Genomic DNA, 24,052 nt, shown 5'->3' on the forward strand with positions numbered 1-24,052 from the left:
ACGATGCAGAGATGCTCTAATGGCTTCCCAGCAAGGAAGAGGGAAGGCACTGTTGAGATGGCAACGTGATAAATGGTGTCGGGAAGGTTGTAGGGACTGTAGGCAACACAAAGAAAAATAAGAGTCACAGAAGGAGGAAAAAAAAATAAAACTAAAACGAAGATGACCACAAAATGGAATCTAATTAATCTGGACTTGGTTCCCCCTCATGACAAATTCAGTGTAGAAGAAGAAGGGAAGGGAAATTGTTTTTCATGGACTTGTTCCCCCAACCCCCACACCCACTGCCTACCTACCATTCCACTTTACTCTCCGGTTGCAGTGGCAAAGGGACATATGAGTTGTGACAATGCTCCTGCACCTGTGGAATGATTAATGACAGTGCAGTCACCTTACATGCTGCAGAGTGAAACTATCTCCAAATACACACAAAGGAGAACTGCTGTAAACATGATTTTTCTGCCATTTACTAGTTCATTACACCGATGTAGGGCTTTGAGTCCCTTTATGTTAAACAGTAATCAGTGTGGAATTGTTGACATTTTTGTCTTCACTCAAGTATGCAATGCTCCTTTTTCTGCTCTCAATGAACTTCTCAAATGGTTTCTCATTACTAAATGGACCAGTTCACCAGTTCTTATACGTTTCAATGTGACATTACCAATATAATGATTACTAATGAAATGGACAGGGGGGAGAAAAAAAAAAACAAAAATGAGAGAAATGGACGGATGATCGCCGCATTAGTCAAAAGGGATGTACAGTTGAAGGATTGAAGTTATTTTAGTATTCCAGGTAAGAGCTTATAAATTGGACTTTTTGACTTTAATAGCAGATGTATTTGAGTCCTATTCATGTTATTATTCAGAAAATAAAGAATAATAGCTACTACTTCATCTGCCTGACTCTCAAGTAGACTGATCATGTTGCGTTCACTTTCTGTGTTTAAATTTACCAGATTTTGGAGAATATTCATGAAGTTAACAATCATGTCGAGTCAATGTGCCGGATTACTATTTAAACTTTAATCTATGTGAGAAAATGGATGAAGCCATTACTTATCGAGGACAATAGTACCTTGTGGCATTTTGTGACAATGTCATTGGCTTTTTACTCTCTCCCTCACAGTTTCACTCCTCCACTTTAAAAACCAATAGCCCAGCTATTACTCACAGTTGTGCTTTAGAATAATCCAGGGGATTGTGAAAAAGGAATTGTAGATCAATAGGTCTTTATATTTTTACAAGGAAATTTGTTCTGTAACTAGCAAATTGACAATCAGTACGACATTCTCCCCTCATAAATACGGTGTTGAGACCGGGTCAATTGTCTGTACAGTATTTTTATTCACATGTTGATATGCATACACTGAACACTAACATTAGGCCAAAGACATTTGCTTGCACAGTGCACTAGAGCTCATTACTCCAGGCAAACATTTGCACTTGAGGCCAACGCCTTTGTGTACCCTCTCGCTCTGTCAAACACGGCAGAGTTTGGAAAAGGTTGAAAAGGACTAAGAAGCGTAATCAACTACATCGGTCCAAAGTCCACATCTCAGGTCCCCCACAGCCTTTCCCCCGAAGAAGATGCTCATCTTGAAAAACTTACCCTGATTTTTGCCACATGGGCTTTGAGAAATGACAATATTCAATTGAATCATGAAAACACAGTTTGAATATATATAGGATACATAAATTGCCGATTTTCATGTAGCCATCACCAGTCTGGATATCTAGCCTCTATGTTTGGTTTCTGATTGTCGGTTGCTTTGAATATTGTAATTCAAATAGGCACTTTTCTGAACTTGGATTGAAAGATTTCAAATTGCACATTTTACCACAGTAATATCTTCAATTTCCATCATTATGCAGTCTGATAAAAAAATAAAATACATAAAAAGAAGTTAGAGGATTCGGAGCAGCTGTGAAGGTTAATGAACATTTCCCGGCAGGCTAATGCATAGAATGATTACACCTTAAACTGTGTCTCAAAAGTATCTAGAAACACCTACACTCTGTAAACAGACTTACACAAACACAGTCATCCTCTTTATGCTTCTACTCCCATCTGCAGATGAATCCTCCACACATCCACATTCATCAAGAGGGAGCCTTTCAGAATTGATCTAAAGCACTTAATTTCACCGGATTATTTTTAATTATGGCCCTCGAGGGTTGTTGTTTTTCACTCCTGGGGTGACACTGCTCAGTTTGTTTCCAAGTGAAAGCCCCCATACGCCAATCTGACCCCAATACCACCCGCCCGCGTTTGTCTCCCATCTGTAGTTCTTCAAAGACATAGCCACACACACGGACTGAACTGTTTTCTTCAGGGGTTTGCAATTAAGAATTCAGAGACCTCAACTTAGATTTACTCCATGTGGTTTAGATGAAGACACATTAATAATATGTAGCTGACAAAACCAACTCACTAATACACAGCTAATGTTTTATGCAGTATTGCATTTCACTCATTTAATGTAAAGCAAACTAATTAAAATATAGCCAAGCAATGAAAAATAATCTAATGTAATTAATTGTAACAATTCTGTGGCATTATGAGAGCTTCGAGGCAATATTTTGACCACAAAAAATTGATTCTTTTATGAAACTGACTAATGAAAATCACATTAACAACGGAGCAGCTAACAAATTCTGAATAGATAGCATAATGAGAATATGACTAAACCCTTTTTGATTCCAAAATTAGGTTATTGAACGGCTTTAGTCTTCAAACTTATACAAATAGTGTACTTGTTTCTGTTTATCCAGCATTTAAAGTTAGCAGCTTCCTGTATAAAAAGGCACAATACTGTAACACTGTTCTTAGTTCATCACTTCCACTGAGAAGAAGTGAGTCTGTTTGCAGCATATTTCTACGCTACTCTGGCTCATTGTTGGCCTCAGAAAGGAAAAGGTGATTTCTACCACAAAAATGTTTAATTAACTACCATTTTTCTTCCTCTTTTATATGCAATACTCTCCTTCATTGCTGTATAAAATTAGTGGCCTGTGAAAGGTCACTTTGGTCCTAATTCTTTGGAATAGGATTTTGTTTTGAGGATAGCCCTGACTACAGCTGGTTACAAAGAAAAATGTGCAGAGACTCTTTATTCTGGGGTTCTGGCAACAACATTTTACTTTGGAGTGCATTAGTACACGGTAGATATGGAATTTTTTATAAATTACAGGTCATTTATTTTTACCCCCCCACTCTTCAGAAAAGTTTAATTTAGGTATAACCTGGTTTTCTTGGGAAAATTTGCAGGATATCTGAGCTGCTGAAAGGAAGCCAATTGTCATCAAGCAGGATTGTTGGAGCATGAGCTCGGTTGCCTGTAAGCGCCTGAGAAAACAGAGCAGGGAATATGTCACTTCTTATGGTCTGACAACTGGCATCTATCGGAAATGGCTTGGCACTACTTATCCATAAAATTAGAGTCTGTTTAAATATACAATGTCGAATCCCTGGAATGGTTCGCGACATAATCCATCTCTGGTCCTGCAGAAACAAATATGAGGCAAGCTTTTCCGCTCCAAGGATGAGGGCAAAGACAATTATGTGAAGTTTATGTTATAAGGAAATAAAGCAGACCCAAGCATAGTGACCAGAGCAAGTCAAACATATTGATTTGATTTTTGCTGCTGCTTCTCTCAAATGTATCTTATGCAAATGTATCTTATGCAGGTGACAATCTCCAAAGCTGGTAGCTTTGGAGATTGTCACCTCCATGTGGTCTCAGTGATATCTTTTTATCAATCTCAAAAAGAAAAAGGGCATAACGAGGTATCAGCCAGAGAATCATACAAACTGTGTTCTGTTAGTATCTACACATGCTATTACATTAAGAGTGAGATGGCATGGCCAAAGACTTTATCTCTTCTGCCATTTTTAACATCTTTTCAAGTCTGTGCAGCCCCAGCATGATAACTACTGGCCATTTTGCTGCAGCTCTGCCATTTAATAAATCGCTCCATTGCTGAGTGGATAACAGAATGAACGAATGGCTTTCTGTGTTAGTGGCTGCCACTGCCTATGCTATCAGATAATTAACTTTTTGCAAATAGACTGCACTGACTACCAAACAGAGTAAGCCTGCACAATTAGAATTACTTATCTGTGTTCTTTCTCTTTTTCCAGACGTTGGAGAAAAAACAAACAAGACAAACAAATCCAAATTTCATACTTCTTGCTCAACTGTTTTTTCCTCAAATGGTCACACACGAATTGGCTCCAGATTTGTGTATTCATACACAAATGAACAAGTAATGAATGAGAGGAGATGAAAATGAAGTCTTATTGAAAGTGAACCCTCTGTATTATTTTGCATCTGTGTTTGACAACCTCAGCCCAGATGTTCAGAATTTCCAACAGGAGGGTGTAGTGTTTGCCAACCCCCTTTGGTCTTTTTTTTTTTTTTTTTTTTTTTTTTTTTTAAACCCCTCGGGCATACAGTCTTGCACCAACAGTGGCACAAATCAATATTTATATGCTTCCTTCTGTTTGGTTTCCACCTCAAAGGGCGGGGTGGGCTTTCATGTGTCTGATTTGCCAGAGAAACGATTCAGTTCCAGCTTTTAAAGCGTTGAGGCCGTTGAACAAAGCCATCTGTTAGAGTGGGCCGTTTTATTAAGTGACAAACTAGCTCCTTCTACCTCGCTAATGTGTCCCACGGGAGATGGTGGCTGGTCGTTGTTTGGATCTTGTGTTGTTTGTGTTTGTGACACAGGAAGGGGGTGTGGGGTACACATTTTCCTCTGCAAACATTGTGATAAACCACTGAAGAGACTACATCAGTGACGCAGCTGTCGTTGGAGAATTGAAAGGTTTTTGCCTTTATGAATCTACAATGATAATTGAATAAGGAAGCCTTCCAGCTTCTATCTTACACAATGAAACACTAGTTAAGAAGCTCAGCACTGTTCCATAAATAACCATTTATATTTATTTAATGGAACCTTCCAGTATGTTCTATTGTCCCAGATGCTCCAATTTATTAATGTTGTTCACCCATTTACAATGTTGCCTCCATCCTGTGAAAATATTCTGAACACCAATGAGACTGTGTGTCTGCGCATATGAGCGAATGTGTATGATAGGTTGAGCCTGCGCACCTCTGGAGCTGCTTTCTCCCTATCCTCAGATCTTGTCAGAGAATCTGTCAGTGCATTGAATGTGGGACAGGAGCATTAACCATTCTTTTTGAAGCTGTTGCAGTTGTCTGTGCAGAAGTGGCCTAACTCCTGCAGAGCCATCGCCAGAAGCTGAGACCTTGCATTGCAGTGCCACTGAGCATGAGTAATACACACTGACTGGGGTTAAGAAAGTCCCTTTGGAATATGATTTTTGCAACCTTTGTTAATATGCTGAATGTTTGGCAAGGAGAATTCACTGGTGAGTTGTGTTTTATAATGGGTTCTGTAGTTTTCCTGCCTTTGAAGCAATGTTGTTAAGTGATGAAATGCATTTATTTATTCAAGGGAGACTCCAGCTTATGAGCCAAATAGAAGACCCTGACCCCCATCATAAAATGGACCTGAGACCTACTATCCACATGCAGTCTCAGTGTTAATGTGTCATTAAGCTGCATTCTTGTATATTCTCCTGAATTAGTTTTACATAATTACTTATGTATTTTGCTTGGAGAGCACATTTAAGCAGTTGGGAAGGGGGAGCAGTGTGGGAGGAGGCTTGTATTATGAACTTCATTATGTGTGACAAGCAGCACAATATTGATGGAAGAGCAGGTCCCCATCATTGCACTGCGTTAAAACCTCTGCAGTGAATTAATGTACTATTCCTGATCCAGTAATTAACAATCATTCTGGGGCCATATCCCTTTTCAAGTAATCACTAATTGCAATAAGAATTTCAGTTTCCATTTAAGGGAAGATTACCATTGAGCATGCAATGCAAATCAGCCAACAGTTCTAATTAAGCTCCAATTCCTTTTCTTTCTTTCTGCCTAGCCCCTTTGTCAGCACATACAATGTGGAGTTTGTTTCCTCTGCATTACAAAAGACAAATTTTTATCATAATGCTGCAGAGGGACAACTGTGTAGTGCCCCAAGAAAAGGATTTACGCTGGTGTGTGTTCCATTGATTGGTATGTGCAGTTTATCCTCTCTCTTTTTCCTCATGTTTTTTTTTTTTCATTGCTTATTTGTGTGTCTGCAGAACTACAGTCTGTTTTCTTTTTGGTATAGGGTCAGATGTTTCTCAACAGTATATAGACAGTTAATTAATCCACAGAGAAGGTGTTGATTTATGAAAAAACACATACAGAACTGCATTCACAATCACTTTCAAAATCGCTGTATATTTTTTATCCAAATACCATGGTAATGATATCTTTGCAATTTACTGATAGAATGTTAAAGGATTTAATGAAGTCACAGGTACATATACTGTATTAGATGCATCACTTTTGCCCACTTCTGACATTAGCCAACCCTTTCAGGGCAATTGGTGCCACTTTCCACCATTACAACAATTCATCAATATCAAAGAATTGATATGCTGGGGCTTGAAGGTGTTGAATGAGGTTAATGGCATCTTTAAATGCTCTTTTCTTCCACCCATATGTCCAAAATGGAGCAGGGTATTTCCAGAGTGACACCCAATGTGTTAGGATTAATTATCACCCTCCACAAACCCACCTCACCCTGCAAGTTAAAGATTCAGAGAGGAAATGGCCCCTTTCATGCAAATTAAATTGAATATGTCAGTCACTATAATTGTGAAAACCGAGCCATCTTGGACTCGTGTCTGTGCCGAATAGAGGTTCCAACCGAAAGTCGGTTTATTAATGTTCTTCCCTCCACTCTTTCATTCATGCTCTTTAATGGGTTGGCAGATCAAACTTTAGTCAATAACAGAGCCCTGATGACTTGAAATATTTTGGCTATTACGAATGAAACCCGGACTCTGATCTCTTTTAAATGCAAAGTTTGTCTGTAAATTAAGCCAATATCAAACAAACTGGTAATGAATGCAGATCCGGAAGGTGCTCTGAACGCATGTAGCCTTTAAGTCAAGTGCACTGCAAGTAACTGGGTACTGGATCATGCTGAACTAAGGGTGGCCCTGCAACACGTACTCTAACATTGAAACATCGCTCTTTCCAGAGCCGAGGCTTTTAAATCCAACACAATTAAACCGAACAAATACCAACACGTGTATGCAAAGTCAAGGTCAAAACTTTGCAGTGTGTGTCCTGATGACCACAGCCGTTTTATCGAAGCCTGGAGTAGTGTGTCACCCCTCAGCCCTGCCCCTTCTCCTCTTAGGCCTGATGACATTTTGTATTGAAAATCTGTCTCTGACATACAAACTGGAGGCGTGTCGACAGATTTATTGGTTTTTAATTTTCTGTAAAGTCCACAAACATAACTACCAGACTTTAGACACTTGCTCTTTTATCTTGTGATACCACCCATTAATTCAGCTCTGGCCCTTATCCTAAAGGTAACAAGTCTAATTAACTGGCAGAACATCTGTATGTGCAAGAGGCTGATCACAGACCTGCACAATGTTGAAAAGTAATATTTCACATCTCAATGGGGCCTAAGTGAAAAGCATAGCATACAGTAGCAGATTCCACATTAAGTTACGCATTTGTACTAACCACAATTTTTAAGACAAATTGCAATTTCTCTTTATCCTGAACTCTACTCCTGCATCCCTGAGGACATAGGTTTTCTTGATGAAAAAAAAAAAAACAAAACAAAAGAGTAAAAATGTTTTCAGACACACAACAGTAGGATCCTATGAAGAGCTTCTTCATTTGCAGAGGCAATAAATGGGAAGAAGATTACATAACTAACTCAAGGAAGAGCAGGCACGGGCCTATGTCACTAACCTTTTAGCTTGTGACAGGCTTTACACTTCTCATTTGTTTTCTGGCAACAGCTTAGCAGTGGATTAAGAGGTGCTGAGCCACTGTATTAATTCATGCAGATTACAGTTACCTCTCCACGGAGATGCCAACGTGCAGCAGAGGTTACAGGAGCTCGTAATGGGCAGTTCAGATTGGTGTGTACGATTTAAGGTAAAACGATGTATCACACAATGAACTTGGCTTAAACACATTCTTATCAAAACAAAAACTATATAATAGAAGCCATTTGTGGTTGTAATTGTATGATTATGTTGTAGATTTGTGAAAGCCCTTTGGTATCTTTGATGTGAATTAGTTTGCACGATGTTTGGCCAGGGACTATATATCTGGTTGTTGTGAAGGAGCTAGTCATTGGCACTGTTCAGAGAAAACCAAGGTTTCAATCAGTCTCTGTCTACCTGAAGCCATACGAGTAGTCTACCAAAATGGATGTTTGTCAGCGGCGGACCTAAAATGGGGGTATGATGGTGATATCAGCGGCCATGTCTGTGAAAACACCATTACCTCCATGTCACGCCTCAATCACTCCACATTGTGCGATGAATTCCCCCCTCCCCCATCCACCTCCTTCCCCCTCACCTCCAGAGCTGATCTCCTGTACAAGTCGTAGCAGTCTATCACAGCCGGCGCAGGGAGACGCACTGAGCCGTAATGGATGGCCCCTGAGCGAAAACAGCCCCAATAGCATATCAATTACCCATCAGCACCCTCTTGGCAGGATGCCAATGTGCACCACACCCAGCCAAGTCAATGAGATAAGGTGAAAATGCAGATATAATGGTGCTTTTTGTCGAGTACAAATTACACACTGTCAACTCTGCTGCCCACCTGTCGGAGCTGTCAGAAATTGAATGAGAGAGAGATTCTAGACAGTGTGTGTTTGTTAATGTGTGTATGTCATGAGGCAATCGGCGATTTCCCAGACTCATTCGCCCAATGGGAGCCCAGCTGCTTCCCTGTTTATCTGCTCGCCCTTTGATTGCTGACCACACATCTTATGTCACCTCTACACGAATCCTGCAGGTTAATTTGTACTCCCTCAGAGTGCTGCTGCCACCGCTACTGGGCAGTACAGTCTGGGAGGGGGAGTCAGGCTGCATACAAGCAGGCACGCGAACAAGCACAATCACACATTCTCACGCACGCACAGATGAGGTGATTTGGATGGTGGGCATTACTGCAGCTGTGTGGCCACTAATGGCCCGCTGAAGTGATTGATAAAAGGCAAAGAGTTTCTCCGCAGGGGGACAGATGGGGCTACACCTCCCACTGAAGCTGCTACTCAAGCTTCAGAGGAAAAGTGATTTAGCTGATTTAGCACTATAACATAACTGGTACTGAAATTCTTTCACCTTAATGATAAAGCTGAAATGTAACTCTCCCAATGAAAATCTCATCAGGATGACACAGGTGTCCGATTACTAATAACTTTCATGTGATCATTTGACTTTTAGGGAGATGTGATGGAAACATCAGCTCATACTCAGTGAATTTTGTGGATCGAAACAATTCCTGTTTCCCTGTTTCTCCTCCAAAAAAAAAAAAAAAAAAAAAAAAAAAGAATAGTTGTCTGACTTATATTGCAGTTAACTGCAAGTTAACTGCTAAATTGCTATTATAAAAATCACTCTGCAGGAACAGGGATGCACCATTCTCCACTGATGTGGCGATGAGAGCCTACACAAACACTATATCGTACAGTGTTGTGAAACCACCACAGGAGAGGGGAACAACCATGCCATCCACACAAAGCAAACACTGTTCCGCTCTGCTATTCCCTTACCTCCACTCCCCTGCATTTTTATCCTCACTGCCTTTACACTTGACTTGCTGTGCTGAATTGAGGGACCAATTAGGAGCAAAAGAATGCTTACATTGCCAATCAGAGCATTGCAAGGACCTTATCAGGTGGGTGTCCCATTTGCGAGGCAAACCACCGCTCCGATTGTTGGTCTTCTGGAGATTAGTGCAAAAAGCAAAAAGCCCCCGTTTCTCCAGAACTGTTAGTCTCTTATAAGAAAAAGATTCCATGTGATTTGGGTCCAGTGGCACAGCATGTGGTAAATGTGATAAGGTAGACTTGGTAACTTGTATCGAATGGCACGCAAGAGACCAGGTTCACATGCAATTATCTTTTCTTTATATAATGACTTGAGTGATTAAAACATTCACCTACACAAATAACTTGAGTATGAATGATGTACATATACAGAAATATTTTCCTGACAAATTTGCCACATCTCAGAATCAATCAAACTTCCCAGCAAGAATTCCTGCCTGAAACGCAGCTTGTTTATCGTTAAGTATCGTTCAGAGGAGATTTCATAGTTCTTTAGAGAGAAATGCTTTTTGCATTCTGCTCCCAGAACCTCTGTCCTTTTACTTCTGATCTCAGCCACTGATCATCTGATCCCTCTCGCACAATAAAGTCAGTGCAATCTCTCGTTTTAACCTCCAAAGACAATCCTCTTAACAGCCACATGCTGAAATCTGCAACTTTTGTTACTTTCTAGCATGTGGCTTGATAAGAGAGATTAATTGCTCTGTCTGCAATGCTTAGCTCGCTCACTTACTATTTTTGTTATCTTTTATTCCGTTTCTGTCTCTCTCCAGCACCACCAAAGTTTTTAAGAACCCCCAATGACCAAACAGGCGTGCAAGGAGGCGTGGCATCCTTCATTTGCCAAGCCACAGGAGATCCACGGCCGAAGATTGTATGGAACAAGAAGGGGAAGAAAGTCAGCAACCAGAGATTTGAGGTATTAGGTCTATTGTTCTGATGTAAAATGCTCGACAAAATGAGAATGCCTCAGCACTGCTTCTTGCACATCATCCATCGCACCAAGCCTCGCTCACTTGCTTTTTGCACTTGACATGCCACCATGCATTAGTAGGCTCTAATAATCATGCTGGTCAGCCTTTTAAACATGAATGAGTTTTAATGATCAAGTATTGAAAAGATTGAGGGTACAGATTTGTAATTAAGTAAAAGTCAAGAAAAGAGCAATTGATGGGAAGAAAAAAAACAAAAAAACAAAACTTGTGGTGTGACTTAGTACCTACATTAGCATCACGCCACATTTGCCAGTTTGATGCAAAGTGAAGGGTAAAGTAGCCTTTTCACTTCGAAATATCCTTTTGCTTTGTGGCATCTTTATCTAAATGCATGCCCTAGCCTCCATATTTTGGCTGAAGCTTTGATTTCTGGTCAGCTCTTATCTGCACTTGGGCTCAATATCCTCATCGCAGAACACTGATAAGATTTCTATTAATTTCTGTGTCACTCCTCAAGACTATAACAGTGCCACATTTTGGTTTTTTGTTTGTTTTGTTTGGGGTATTTTTCTCTGCACTAGATGCCATATTTGCTTGCTACTGCACAGTGGCAATGGCTTAACAGAGCTTGGAGAACTCTTCCCGCTCCTTATTTGCGTCTCATGCCCACAGAAATCTAATCTTATCAGAGTTCATCGCGTTTGCAATGCACATTGTGCTGAATGCTAACACACTAATTTTCATTCACTCGTGTCCTCACTGGGCTTCCTGGCTGCCACCTTTCTCTACCCATTCAATCACGTACAGCAGTCTCATCTTCTAACAAAACCCCATTTCCTTTTCGAAAGTTCGCAACTTCCTTTCTAATTCGCTATTCAGCTTTGACTCAGAAAGGAGGCTGTTTTTTTTTTTTCTCCTGCTGTCAGCTTGAATGCCAACATTGCTGTCGCTTGGCCAATGAATTGTTGAAGTGTATTGTTAACTAACACTTGCACAGATATATTGTGAACTTAAAAATGTTCGTAGACCTTTGTGTGTGTGTGTGTATGTATGTGCGTGTGTGCGGTGGTGTGTATGTGTGTGAAACAGAGGTCTCAGGCCTATCTTTATTGAAATCTACCTCTATGCTTAAAAGAGATTGAGTTATGACACAGGGCTTTCTAAACTCAGTGAGTATACAACATGTAGCATGCAAAAATAGCTGGATAAGCTACAACAAACACCTGTTTGTGAGCATTTTATGTGTCGTTCATCCAATACAGTCGGTCCTGTCTTTTGTACCACTATCTCACCCCATGGTACAACTGTCCGTAACCGTTTACCAAGCCACCTTTAACTGTTTGTGCTTGTTTCTGTCCCATTGACACAATCCAGTGTGATGCATTTTTCAAAGAATGTAGAGTTAACTTTAAGAGTGGGACATATTCAGATTTAAATTTTACTCTACAAGCCAATATCTGAGCAAAATTTTTCTCACCAAGATAACTTCCCCATTCTTAAAGTTAGTCAGCCGCATCAATTAATTTACCAATTAACACACAATTAAATTACTCATCAGATCTAATTCATTAACGAAAAGACAGCAGATGTGATCACATGATAAATTAATCAACTCCACATCTGAAACAAACACACAAAAAGAAAGTATGCTCAGTATTAGCATTCAAATACTGCACAAACCCTGAAATTACTTTTTCACTTTCTAATACACAACCAACATATTCACAAATCAACACTAAATCATCTAGGGCTAGATGGTAGGCAACAACTTATGTTTATGTCTTAGGAAGCACCCTGTGTCAGTCACCATCAGTGTTGTTAGCCAAATGTTTTCAATAGTTTCGTTTTTGTGTTCATTATGTTTTTTCTTGTTTGTCTTTTTTTTTTCTGCAGAAGGTCCCTCACTCATTGTGAACAAAAAAATCTCCTTTAACATATCCTGTCTCTCGCACCTGCAGGTGATTGAGTTCGATGACGGCTCTGGTTCAGTGCTAAGAATTCAACCATTACGCACGCCACGAGATGAAGCCATATATGAATGCGTTGCCTCCAACAGTGTTGGAGAGACGAGCGCTACCACCAGACTCACTGTTTTACGTGGTAGGTCCTTCTCTGCAGCCCCAAAAGAAAAAAAAAAAACAACAACAACAACAAAACAAAACACTCACCACTAACATGTCCTTTTTAATCCCAGAGAACCAGGTAAGCTTGCATTTACTTGTTTTATGTCTGTCCTGTCCTCTTTTCTTTGTTCCTCACTTTCATACCACACAGTCAAACCCAATTAGACAATCTGGTTACAGTCACGTTGTGTATTCTAACTTGATAAGATTTAGTCCGTTAGCCATTTAGCCAAGTAAGTTTCCATTTCTAAGTGACTTAAGTCATTTGCATACAGATTCCTCACACAATAATTAAGATGCCAGTTAAATTATGCAAATAGCCATCCATTTCTAGCCTGCAGTGGTTTAATGGAAAAGCTCAGCAATAATTTTCAAATCAGTCATTTTTCATCTCTGCTCTACAGCTTTGATATCCTTTTGACCATGCATAAAATAAAGCAGCATGTTCTCATGTAACTACAAGCATACAATCTATAGTTTATGGTAGTAATCTAGTCACATGTTGCTACAACATCAGTATCTATCAGTAAGTGGTTAACATCCAGCACTCTTCTACACACGTTTAACTATCTGGGCCGGAAAGGTCAGACACTTTGTTTACTTTCAGTAGACTGTGGGAATAAAAGTCAGATGACAAATATCAAGTTGGTTCACAGTGGCTCTTTTAAAATAAGCACTGAGCAAAATTTCATCTTGATTACACGCAACATCCCATTCTAAAGGTAAATATGTGGTGGCCTTGAGCTCAAAAGGCTGCATAATATCTCTCTAAAACATGACTTGTTTGGCTGTGAAAAGAGAAAATAGCTTTAGAAAAAAGCCTTGGGCTGCCTGAATGAGGTGTGTTCCATTATGTACCACAATTACACATCATGGCAAATGAGTTCCTATTGAGAGGGGTGCTTCCACCCTATAGAAAAAAAGCTGGCTCGGCGAGTGCCTGACCCCCCCATGCTTCTTATCTCACCAATGAGCCAACAAAAGGCGCTTTGCACTGTCTCCAGAGGCTGATTGAAAGAGAAAGGTGGCACGTTCATGTGCAGCTCTCTACTGTTTACTCTGAAGCACTAAGTGTGTGTATTTGTGTGCGCGCGCTCACATGCAATGTTGTGCACATTTACTCTTTCCTTTCGCACTACCTCTGTTTTTTCTCATCTCTACCTTTCTCTCTCTTTCACACATGCGCACACGTATGCTCACTCACACACACACACACACACACACACACCTGCCGGATGGGAAGAAGCTGCCTTTCCCTGCTTCACAGCCTAGCATTAGCATGTTTATTACCGTTTCCATTTTACTCTTCTGCCCACTCTCCTTTCCCATCAATGTATTGAAGGTGAGCAGAGACCTATCACAGGCCTAAGAAATAGGAAAACCAGAAAAAGCCTTTTCTTTCTCTGCTGTGGTGCAAATGAAACATGTTCTCCCTTGTTGTTGCTTTGCCTCCTGTGGATACTTATAAACCAAAAATACGTGTGAATGATTAAGGCTAAAATCTGCAAGATTTGTATTCAAGACAATCTTGCAGTGTGTTTATTTCACAACCATCTATCACTTGCTATGGCAACAGGGATTTAACTTCTACCCAGTTTGAGCTTTCATATCAGTCAAACACCTGGTGCCTTTTAGGTCCCACCATAGAAGTAATGATTGTCTCTCTAGTTGTGATGCCTTTCAAAAGAATTAATGAAAATAGTGAAGAATTATTATCGGCAGTAATTGTAGAAATAGCAAATGAAGCAATATGAGAATCAAATAAAATATAATCAAAAGGAAAATGATGCCACGTTGCCAGCCACAGACAAGGGAATCAGGATTTACTGTGATAAGATAAACTCCAGACATCCATAAAACAGCCAAGTCAATTTCTCAGCTCTCAGACACAAGGATGCTTTTTACTCTCAGGAACTGGGGAAGCAAGCTGACACAGCATTGTCGGAGTAGCCTATTGTACGAGCAGCTTGAGGTAAGACCAGGTTACCTCTGAGATGCATTATATATTATTTAGGAGACCAAACAGTTCTCACCTTCCAAAAATACTTCAAGTACAGTCTAATAAATACTGCACTGAAGTTTTACAGCTTATCATAAACTATGGTTTGAAAAATGTACATGCCGAATAATATTTTTCTCCACCTTTGGCCATTTTCACCAGAGGAAGACTGAGTGAGCACACAAGAAGATGATGCAGGATTAGAGAGAGAGAAAAAAAAAAGGAAAACAAAGATAAGTGCGACTACACCAGGCCTAATACATATGAAGTGTCTGTTCATTTAGTTCATTTGGGCTTCAATGGTCTGTGGAAACGACCGCAAAGCATCTGTTGTGGGAAGCTCGCCACGGGGAGTGTTGCCTAATTCCATGAAGGAAAAGCACATTGTTGTAATTGCCATGCTAGGAGGAGAGGGGACTCGAGGTGACATCCAAAGTACTGGGGGATATTAGTATTCGGATGGGACTCCAACTTGATGGGAAGCACCATTAACAATGAACTTCCAGGCTTTGAGAAGCAATTTGCATGAAAGGCGAATTTTGAAGCATAATGATGTTCAAAGTTAGATCTGCCAAGCCACGACATGAGGTACAGACTGTCTTATACATTTTTCCTTTTTTTGCGCCCTTTGTTTTGATATAAAAACCAGTGTTTAGCATTTAGTGGCATCTAGCAGCAAGATTGCAGATTGCAAAAACATAATTACCACACTTATCATCCCTCCCTTTCGAAATGATCAGGAAAACCAGCAAGAACCTTCAGGTAACATTAAAACACAAAAGTTGTTCAGTAAATCTAGTCTTGCATTTTGGGTTAGGGTCTTGTCTGGGCTACCATAAGATAATGGTGGGCTCTGATTAAAAAAGGATTCACTCTGTGTTGATGTGAGGAACTTTTTCAAAGCTAATGAGCACACACTTCCTAGTTTGAAGCGATAACAACAATGAAAACATTTCGATGAATATTATGCCTCTAAATCCTACAAACTAGTCCTTTAACTTTGAGATGAAAATAATGTTCCTCATATCTTTGAATTTAGATAACTTATGTTTGATGATTGCGAAAGAGAGAAAGGGATTGAGGAAACAATAGAACCATACATTGTGGGTGTTTCACCTTGATAATGATTTCAGTGAACTGATATATTTTTTTTTAAATGGAAATCTTTAAGATTTGCAAATACACATGTGCTAATAGGACGCATCAACATAAGTATATCACCAGTAATGCTAGTGCAACTAAAAGTCTACACGTTAAACATTAGAAATAAGTGAAAATATAGCAAGTCCAGACTCTGCTAGCAGTACTTGCAGAAGAATGATGTGTGCATCTGAGTGCTACAGTTCATGATTCAGGCATGATTAAGGATTTATATTGCATCCTCATACTCCCATTATGCTGTCAACAGCCATTTCCTGTGCCCCACACACATGCCTACAAACTTATGCAGCTGTGCACAACTTGACAGTGGGAGTGGAAAATGGAAAGCCACTCTCCTGTGACGGAAAAACAGAATGCATCATTTCCATTTGTATGGAATGCTGCAGTAGCACGGTCAAAGCCATGTAGATGAGACAGATCTCTGCACATACGGTGTATAGGCTGCAACATAAGTCATTTTTCATCCGCATTGTATGCACTCAGCTCCTCGTCAGTGTTATGAGAGAAATTGTTTCCACAGCTGTTTAATATATATTCTAAGTGTAGTTTACTGACATCCATCAATACTGCTCAATATAAATGGCCGCGACCTGTGTGTGTGCCAAAAACCTGTAGAGAATTCTGCAGCATGATTGATAAGAACACCAAAGAAATAAATGCTTAATCCTACGCAGTGACATCAGTGCTTTCCTTCTGCACCACTCTTCTAAATATATTATGCCTTCCTTTTAACAAGAACAGAGTGAATGATGAACAAAAGTTGGTCTGCGTACTCAAATTGCCAAGAAAGATAAATGCTGTGTCAGCTGTCTCAGACTGTTGGAGCAAGGGATGCAGTGGGGATGAAGCAAGTGACCATTGTAAAATTACTGTGCTTGTGATCAGTGGCTTGCGAAAACGAGAGTAGGGAGCCGGCAGCTACCGTACAATTCTCTGGTTTACTGGCGGGCGCTCTATAAATGGCAAGACCTGGGCTGCCACATGGAACACTCAATTTTGTTAGAAAAATAAAATTTTTCCTGAAAGAAATGGTGCTCTGGAAACTTGCTGACTCATTGTAGGAGCTCAACTCTTTTCGTAAACACAAAACAGGTACTCTAAACTTCTTGGAAAAGCATTTTTAGGTCTAGGGGATCAAAATGGCCACTCCTCAATGAGGCACAATAGGTGCAGATTTTTTCTTTTGTGATGCATTGAACTATTCAGTTTGTCTTCCAGTCCCTAAAGTCAACGAGTTATTCTAGCGTTGTCTTGTGAATCAGTAATCATTCAATGTTCTTTGCAGCACATATTTCTCAGAAACCGACATGCTTTTTTTTTTTTTCCTCTCACAGAAGCATGCCAGAACAAACCATGACTGACTGCACCCACCTTCACTATCAATTATTTCCTTAGATTCTTCATAAAATATTCATAGGCAGAATTATTGTTTAGCTTGATGCAACTCTCCCTGCAATTTCCAACTCAACTCTCTCATACGTCACAAAAATGGAGCACACAATGACAAGTTATTCATTATTGTAATTAAAAAGATGGAATTGACTGTCTTCCTAGAAACTGATTTCCTCTCAGAAATATATATATATAAAAAACACAATCAACCCCACCACCACTTATCAGTATCTGTATAGTGTGCAGGGTGATGGATGTCCAGCTTTATAGTCTGCATACATGCAAGAATCATCTGCTGGATCCACAAAGACACCAGACTGCACTCTGAATATACAACACTTTATATGTGTTTTAATAAAAGTAAACACACCTTCCTAAATTAATAATTATTGGTTCAGACAAATGAGGTGTGTGTTGTTTCCATTCACAGGTCTTGCGTGCCATTGTTGGCACAGTGATTAGGTGCTCAGTGATTTTAAAGTGCAAACTGTCTCACACATTCTCGAAGCAAAGAGTAACAGTAAATGAAAAGAAAATATAGTCAAGATAGGCTGAACATCTGAAAGCTCTGTGATCATGTATGAAAATATACATAAACACACAGTAAATATAATTTAGTAATTTGCCTACGAATGAAGTTTATGCCTTGTTAAAAAAAACAACACCAAGTCTGCAGCCCCAATTGAGTTTCTGTACGGCTGTGCTTTGAGAAACAATGTTCACAATGATACTGCCAACAAGCACCTGTTCAGCATGTACAGTTTAGGGTTTAAGAAGTTCACCATTTTAGAAAGAATTTAATTAGCACCATCCACTAACTATATTTCTACACATTCAATGCACTGTTTATTTTTAAGTGTTTGTCTTCTTCGAGTGTAGGAACCTCAGTGCTCAATGAATGATGCACCACATAATTTTACATGAAGGAATATTCAATTAGCTGGATTTTGATGGGACATAAGGTCAGAAAAAGAGGAGAGCATCAGCCTGAGCCAGGTAGTCGAGGGGTGCTAATGTTAGTAGCTTTGATCTTAGCTGTGCACAAGTCATTTTCTACCAGATTAATTGGGTACTGCAGGGTCATCCTTAATGCATCTAATGATCTTGAGAAAGTTTTCAAGCTTGGTAAGACTGCTCACTAATTACAACCAAACAACTTTGGACTGAGAATAAAATTATGGGCCAGGAATTGATTTTTGGATGCAATTAAGTTGTCTATACTTTCTTACATTTAGTATAGGAAAGGTGAGTGCAGTAGCTAAGTACATATTGTATTGAAACATGAAGAGTTGCATGTTCTCATTGCAAGTTTCATCAGCTTTAAAACCAGCTGTCACTTCTCAAAACATGTGGCCTCGATATAGCAATCTCCATTATAAAAAAATAATGCCACCCACTGCCTGCTATGACACCCATCGTCACCCACAGTCACTTTTGGTAGAATGCTAAATTTGAAAAGCCTGACATAACCCCATTTTCCATTAGGGCTCATTTAGAGCTATGAGGCCGACTGTGCAGGATGTTAGGAAGCATGAATAATCTCTACAGCCCCCTCTCCTGTACCAAGGCTTTTAGCTGTATAAATTATCAAATTGGTTGGTACTAGGTTTTCCATTTCTCACGGAAAACTTTAACTTGTATGGAGACGTTTCCTCAGACATTTATACCACCAGACGTCTCGTGAAGTTCTTGTCTGAGTCTGGTGATACCATGAGCAAATGGAAACGTCCAAAGACATGACCCATCCGCAAGATGCAAAGAGCGACTAAAGCTTTGTGGATTTTAAATGAGCATTCTGAAAGCTGATATGCCTTTTTCCATTGTGAAGCAATATAGACCCCAGATACACATGCTGGCTGTCAGAAAATGTTTTTCACCATATCTAATGTTTAGAGGTTTGTTTTTTGTATGGTAATTCATTGGAAATTTTATCAATTCGACCCTTCCTGCTTCTGAATGTATAGTACATAAAGGTTAATGATGCAGCTTAGTATCTCACAGCTTTGCCTTAATTTTCTTGCCTGGCAGAGAGACTCACCTGTTTGCTGATACCCTCCTGAACTCCTGCTCACTCCTTGCTCGGCCTTTATCAGCTGCCCCTGCACAGATAAAACAAATATCAGCTAAAAATTGTTTTGTTTCATTAAAAAAAAAATGCAACAACTATATACTTAACTTTGAAATATCAAGCCTCATAGAGCTATACCATTTGCATGTAAAGAGGCTCAACGGAAAAGGAATAAGTCAACCGGGGGTCACCAACCTTTTTAGACTGTACTTCAAGGATACTGAGTAGTACAAAGGGCTACTTCTATGATACAAACTTCCTGAATAAAGTTGGACAGATCACCTTTTATTAATATTAATAATAATGTGAATAATATGTCAATGTTAATTATTCCTCACAATAATTATTAACAATAATGGTAGATATATTTAAACATGCAACATTTACTTCTGTTAATCTGTTCCAACATTTGAAAGTCAGAGGTATCACTTTTTTTTTTGTTTTTTGAATCATTAACCAACAAGTTAACAAGACATATCTTCAAATCACGTCTGGTTTGTACTGACCACTACCTTATTTTGATGTTATAACTAATCATGAACTGTCTCATGTATGTACAAAATATCCATTATGTAAGGTAAACTCAAAAACAAAAAAATTTTACATTTTTAAATGAATCCGTAGTGCATCGCTAGGTGGGTCGTTAGCAGGACCGGACCGGTTTAATGTCAGACAATATTTCCACGGACCAGCCTTTAAGGTGTGGTGTATAAATGCAACAAAATAAAATGATACGATCGGCATAAAAACTGTGCTATTTTCTAAATGTCATAATAAACGTGAATCCACTGTGCACTCGTATGCAACTTTATTAGCAGCGTCATCGTAACATCCTCTCTGCCCCCTAACCCCGAACCTAAATGCAGCTTTCTTTTTCATGGAAGTCACAGGCTATTCTTCTGTCTCCTCACTGGGCCTTTTCCCCTTCACAAAGAAACTGTCCTTTTTTAATAATTTCGCTAGCTTGTGGGTTTAATTTTAGCGGTAACATATCACGTGACCGAGACAAGCTCAAGAGTGAGTCATAGACGGATGTAACGGAGAGAATCTGGTCATTTTTCAAAATAAAACATAGCTCAGATTCAGATAATAAATAAAACATAAATAATGTATGTTATTTATTCTTTCTGCGCGGCCCGGTTCAAAAGACCCACGGACCGGTACTGGTCCGTGGCCCGGGGGTTGGGGACCGCTGGTCTAAATTATAAAAACAGAACAGATGTCTGACAGTATATGGTTCAGCATCCATAAGAGTGGAGGTGTCTGCTGTACATGCATTCCCTGTAATGTCCTCTTTATTGGTGAATGATTGATGCACTCTAGAATAAAATAAGGGTTGATGGACTGTTAAGAAAAATACAGTATAAAAAATAGGCTTTGTGGAGGTGCACTATGTGGAGAATAAGTGACATTCAACTTAGCTGTGTGTTTGATAAATAGCTCAAAGCATTGTCAAATAGTTTTCTCCCTCCTCCTTTGACTATTCCTAATAACAGAAAAAAAATGCTGATCACAGATAACACAAGAATGGAAGTTTTTTTTCTGTCTTTTCTTCCCCCTCCTGTTCCTCCTTCCCCAGCTCTAAATAAATGGGACACTGTTGTTTGAAGCAAATGGAATCATTGCTCAAGGTAACAACCAGCAAATGGAATATGCAAAGTGAAATCCTGAAGCGAGCAGGAGAGGAGCAGAAGGCAATGAAAGCAGGAGACAGACAAAGACAGATAGGAGAGTCTTTAACATCAAGCATCTTTTTAAGTTACAGATGAGCCAAAACTGAATTGAGGCACACAGAGCCAGTGAGTAGGGCATGTGTAAAAAGACAATGGCAGTGAGGTAGAAAGGCATGATTGTAGGTGGAAGAGGTCTTGAAATCGTTTCCTCTCCACCTTCCCCGCAGGTGATCTTTACTCAGAAGAGTACATCTGCCTGAGCTGACATGCAGTCTGTAAAGCAAGAACAGTTTGGGGGGGGATCCTGAGTGTAAATGGAGCTTTGTGTCTGGCTTTCTGCCTGCCCAGCCAGGCCTATACAGAAAGGCCCACTCTCCGCCCTTCCTGCTTCATCTCTCCTTTTCATCTCCCTCTTTACCCATCCATTTTAGCACTACCCCTGAGGGGCATCCGACACTAACACACTCTCTCTGCTTTCATTCTCTTCCTCCCACTCCCTTCACTTATGTTGTAAATGGAGGAATATCACGGCTAATCCGTCATGTTTATGAATGACATGGGGCCTAGGGAGAATTGGGGTGCCTTGCCAGAAGTGGCGTACATCTCTGTTGCATGGCTGATCCTATATGCCCCAGCAGCAATAGCCATAAAAAATGTCTGTGGGGGATAGTAGGCTTGGAAGAACATAAGGCAGATTTTTTTTTTTTTTAAGCAAAAGTCCTTCCATTTCTGACCTGGACACAATTTTCCCACATGTTCCCTTAAATTTTCCCCAATTTCTAAACATCTCTAATATGACTACACACAAGCACGTGACTTTCCAAATACAGTCCTTAAGGGAGTAGTGGACACGACAAAGATCTATCAAAGAAGCATCCCAGAAATGTCATTAGGATGGTTAGTTGCTTTGTAGGGCATTCTGCCTTTCATTGCAAGATATGAATGGTGAAAGTGTTGGCTTTCCCCATTGCACGAATTATTGGTTATCCACTAAACAATGTTTGTTTTATTTTGCCCAAGGATGTCAAGTGGGGGGGGGGGTTGTATCTTGACAATAGTTTGTTGACTTAAAATTCTACAACTAGTTCCCCAATATCATTCATAATGAGGAATGGCTCAGATTATTCATCTGTGAAGGTTTTTCTGGAGAAAAAAACAAAAAAAGGCATGATGATTAATACATTGATTCGACTATGCTTTCCTCATAAAATCAGGCATTAGGTGAGGGTTGTTAATGACAAATAAGCAGCAGTCAATTAATTATACAATCTCAAAGGGGATTTATGGAAGAAACAATCAGCGCAGGGCAAAGGGGGACAGGATGCTATTTTTCACTGAGACAGAGTGCTGCGAACCTCAGGTTAAGAGAGTTTTTTGCACCCTCACCTTCCTCCACTGATATTTCGTTCCAACGTTCATCATCACAGAAAGGGGAAACACAGGATAGTATTTCACAGTGCATTCCTATTTCACTCCTTCAGGTGCTGAAGCCAAAATAAAATTTTAGTGGATACTAGATGGTCTCTTCGGCTGCCCTCAGGTTTTAGGAGTTTTCTGAAAGATGCTGCATTTGTTCAGCAAATTAGTGAACTACCTTTTAGAGGCACCAACATGGGAAGACTAAATGCCACTTTGTGTTGGAGTGTCCCTGTTCCTCTTAAAACTCTATTCCAGGAAATTGGAATTAGCTGTTTGAGCCAACTGTAGCACATTCACAGTAATATTCATTAGCAAGCTCTATACCTGTGGAATCAACTAATGAACTAAAGTGAGGCATAATTTCCTCCGCCCAGCAACTATTTTACTGTTCAGTCTCACTAAAGTAACTCATTTTCTTACTGCTCTTACATTGTACAGGCCTAGAGTAAAAATATGTCACTGATCTTCCAGTCCTCCAAAATCCGTAGTGTCAGTAGACCGTGTTGCAGTTTGTCTTGGTGTTTTTCACTTTGGATCACACAACCTGACAGCTAAAAGTTCTTTTTTTTTTTTTTAAGATATTTGATCTTTTCCTTTACATATGCAGTACATCCATCAACACATGCACATTATCACAAAGACTGACAGTGTCCTATTTGTAATGATTTTATAATAAGGATTGAAACATACATTTGTATGCTCAGTGGCAATAAACGAATCACGGCATTACACAGCTAACGCAAACTCTTAAATCACTATGCTAGATAGAGGATTAGTTCTGACCTGCAAGACCTGTACAGACATTTGTAAACCTAAACTGGAAGGAAGGCAGGCTTTGCCACTTAACATTTTCTCAATAGTTTATTTAAGGTTTAGGAATATCAAGAACTGTTGCCCCAGGCATATACTGTATTTGACATACTCTCACATTTGAGCTCCTCGGGCACATTTTCCAGTCTTGGCAATTACAAAATATCCAGATATCAGTCCACATACATGCCATATTTTAAACCAATTTTAGAGTTGGCACAAAGTTCACAAGTCTGTGAACCCTTAAAATATTATTGAGGAAGGTGATCACCCAACCCCACTGTGTGCTTTATTAGACAGAAGTGGGGAGCATTTTGTTTTCCATTACTTAAGCAATATCTGCCCATTATAGGAGACAGGAGTCTTATTGGGGAAATCTGGCTCAAAGGAGACTCAAGGGGACTACATATGTGCCAAATAACACTGGGATATATCAATGGAATAAAAACATGGTTTGGATTCTCAATTAGCTGTTTAGTATCTTTTCTCAGCAGTGATGCACATATGCTTTTACACTCTGCTTCCCTTACTTGGTGCTCTTGAAATCATTCGTTTTACCTGGCAGTCATGAATGAATTCTTAGACCTGTTCAGGGTCATCTCTTTCACTCACATCTTAACTATTTGAAGTATTTGACCCATGGCAGGGCTGAGACATCTATATGCCACAACAAAGTCCAGGCATGAGTGCAGTGATTTAAAAAAAAAAAAAAAAAAAAAAAAAAAAAAA

General features: G+C 39.6%; 1 protein-coding gene across 7 annotated transcripts in view; it reads left to right on the forward strand.

Annotated features, from left to right (window-relative positions):
* LOC115059210 (receptor-type tyrosine-protein phosphatase delta) overlaps positions 1 to 24,052 on the forward strand; it is a 199,528-nt gene that overhangs the window by 119,673 nt on the left and 55,803 nt on the right. For all 7 annotated transcript variants that reach the window (XM_029526854.1, XM_029526858.1, XM_029526853.1 and 4 more), the window contains 2 exons: positions 10,517 to 10,662; positions 12,637 to 12,778. In XM_029526854.1, coding sequence (XP_029382714.1) covers positions 10,517 to 10,662; positions 12,637 to 12,778 — 288 coding nt within the window. The remainder of the gene's footprint in view (positions 1 to 10,516; positions 10,663 to 12,636; positions 12,779 to 24,052) is intronic.

Source organism: Echeneis naucrates, chromosome 18 (assembly GCF_900963305.1).
Source record: "Echeneis naucrates chromosome 18, fEcheNa1.1, whole genome shotgun sequence".
In the NCBI taxonomy this organism is placed as follows: domain Eukaryota; kingdom Metazoa; phylum Chordata; class Actinopteri; order Carangiformes; family Echeneidae; genus Echeneis; species Echeneis naucrates.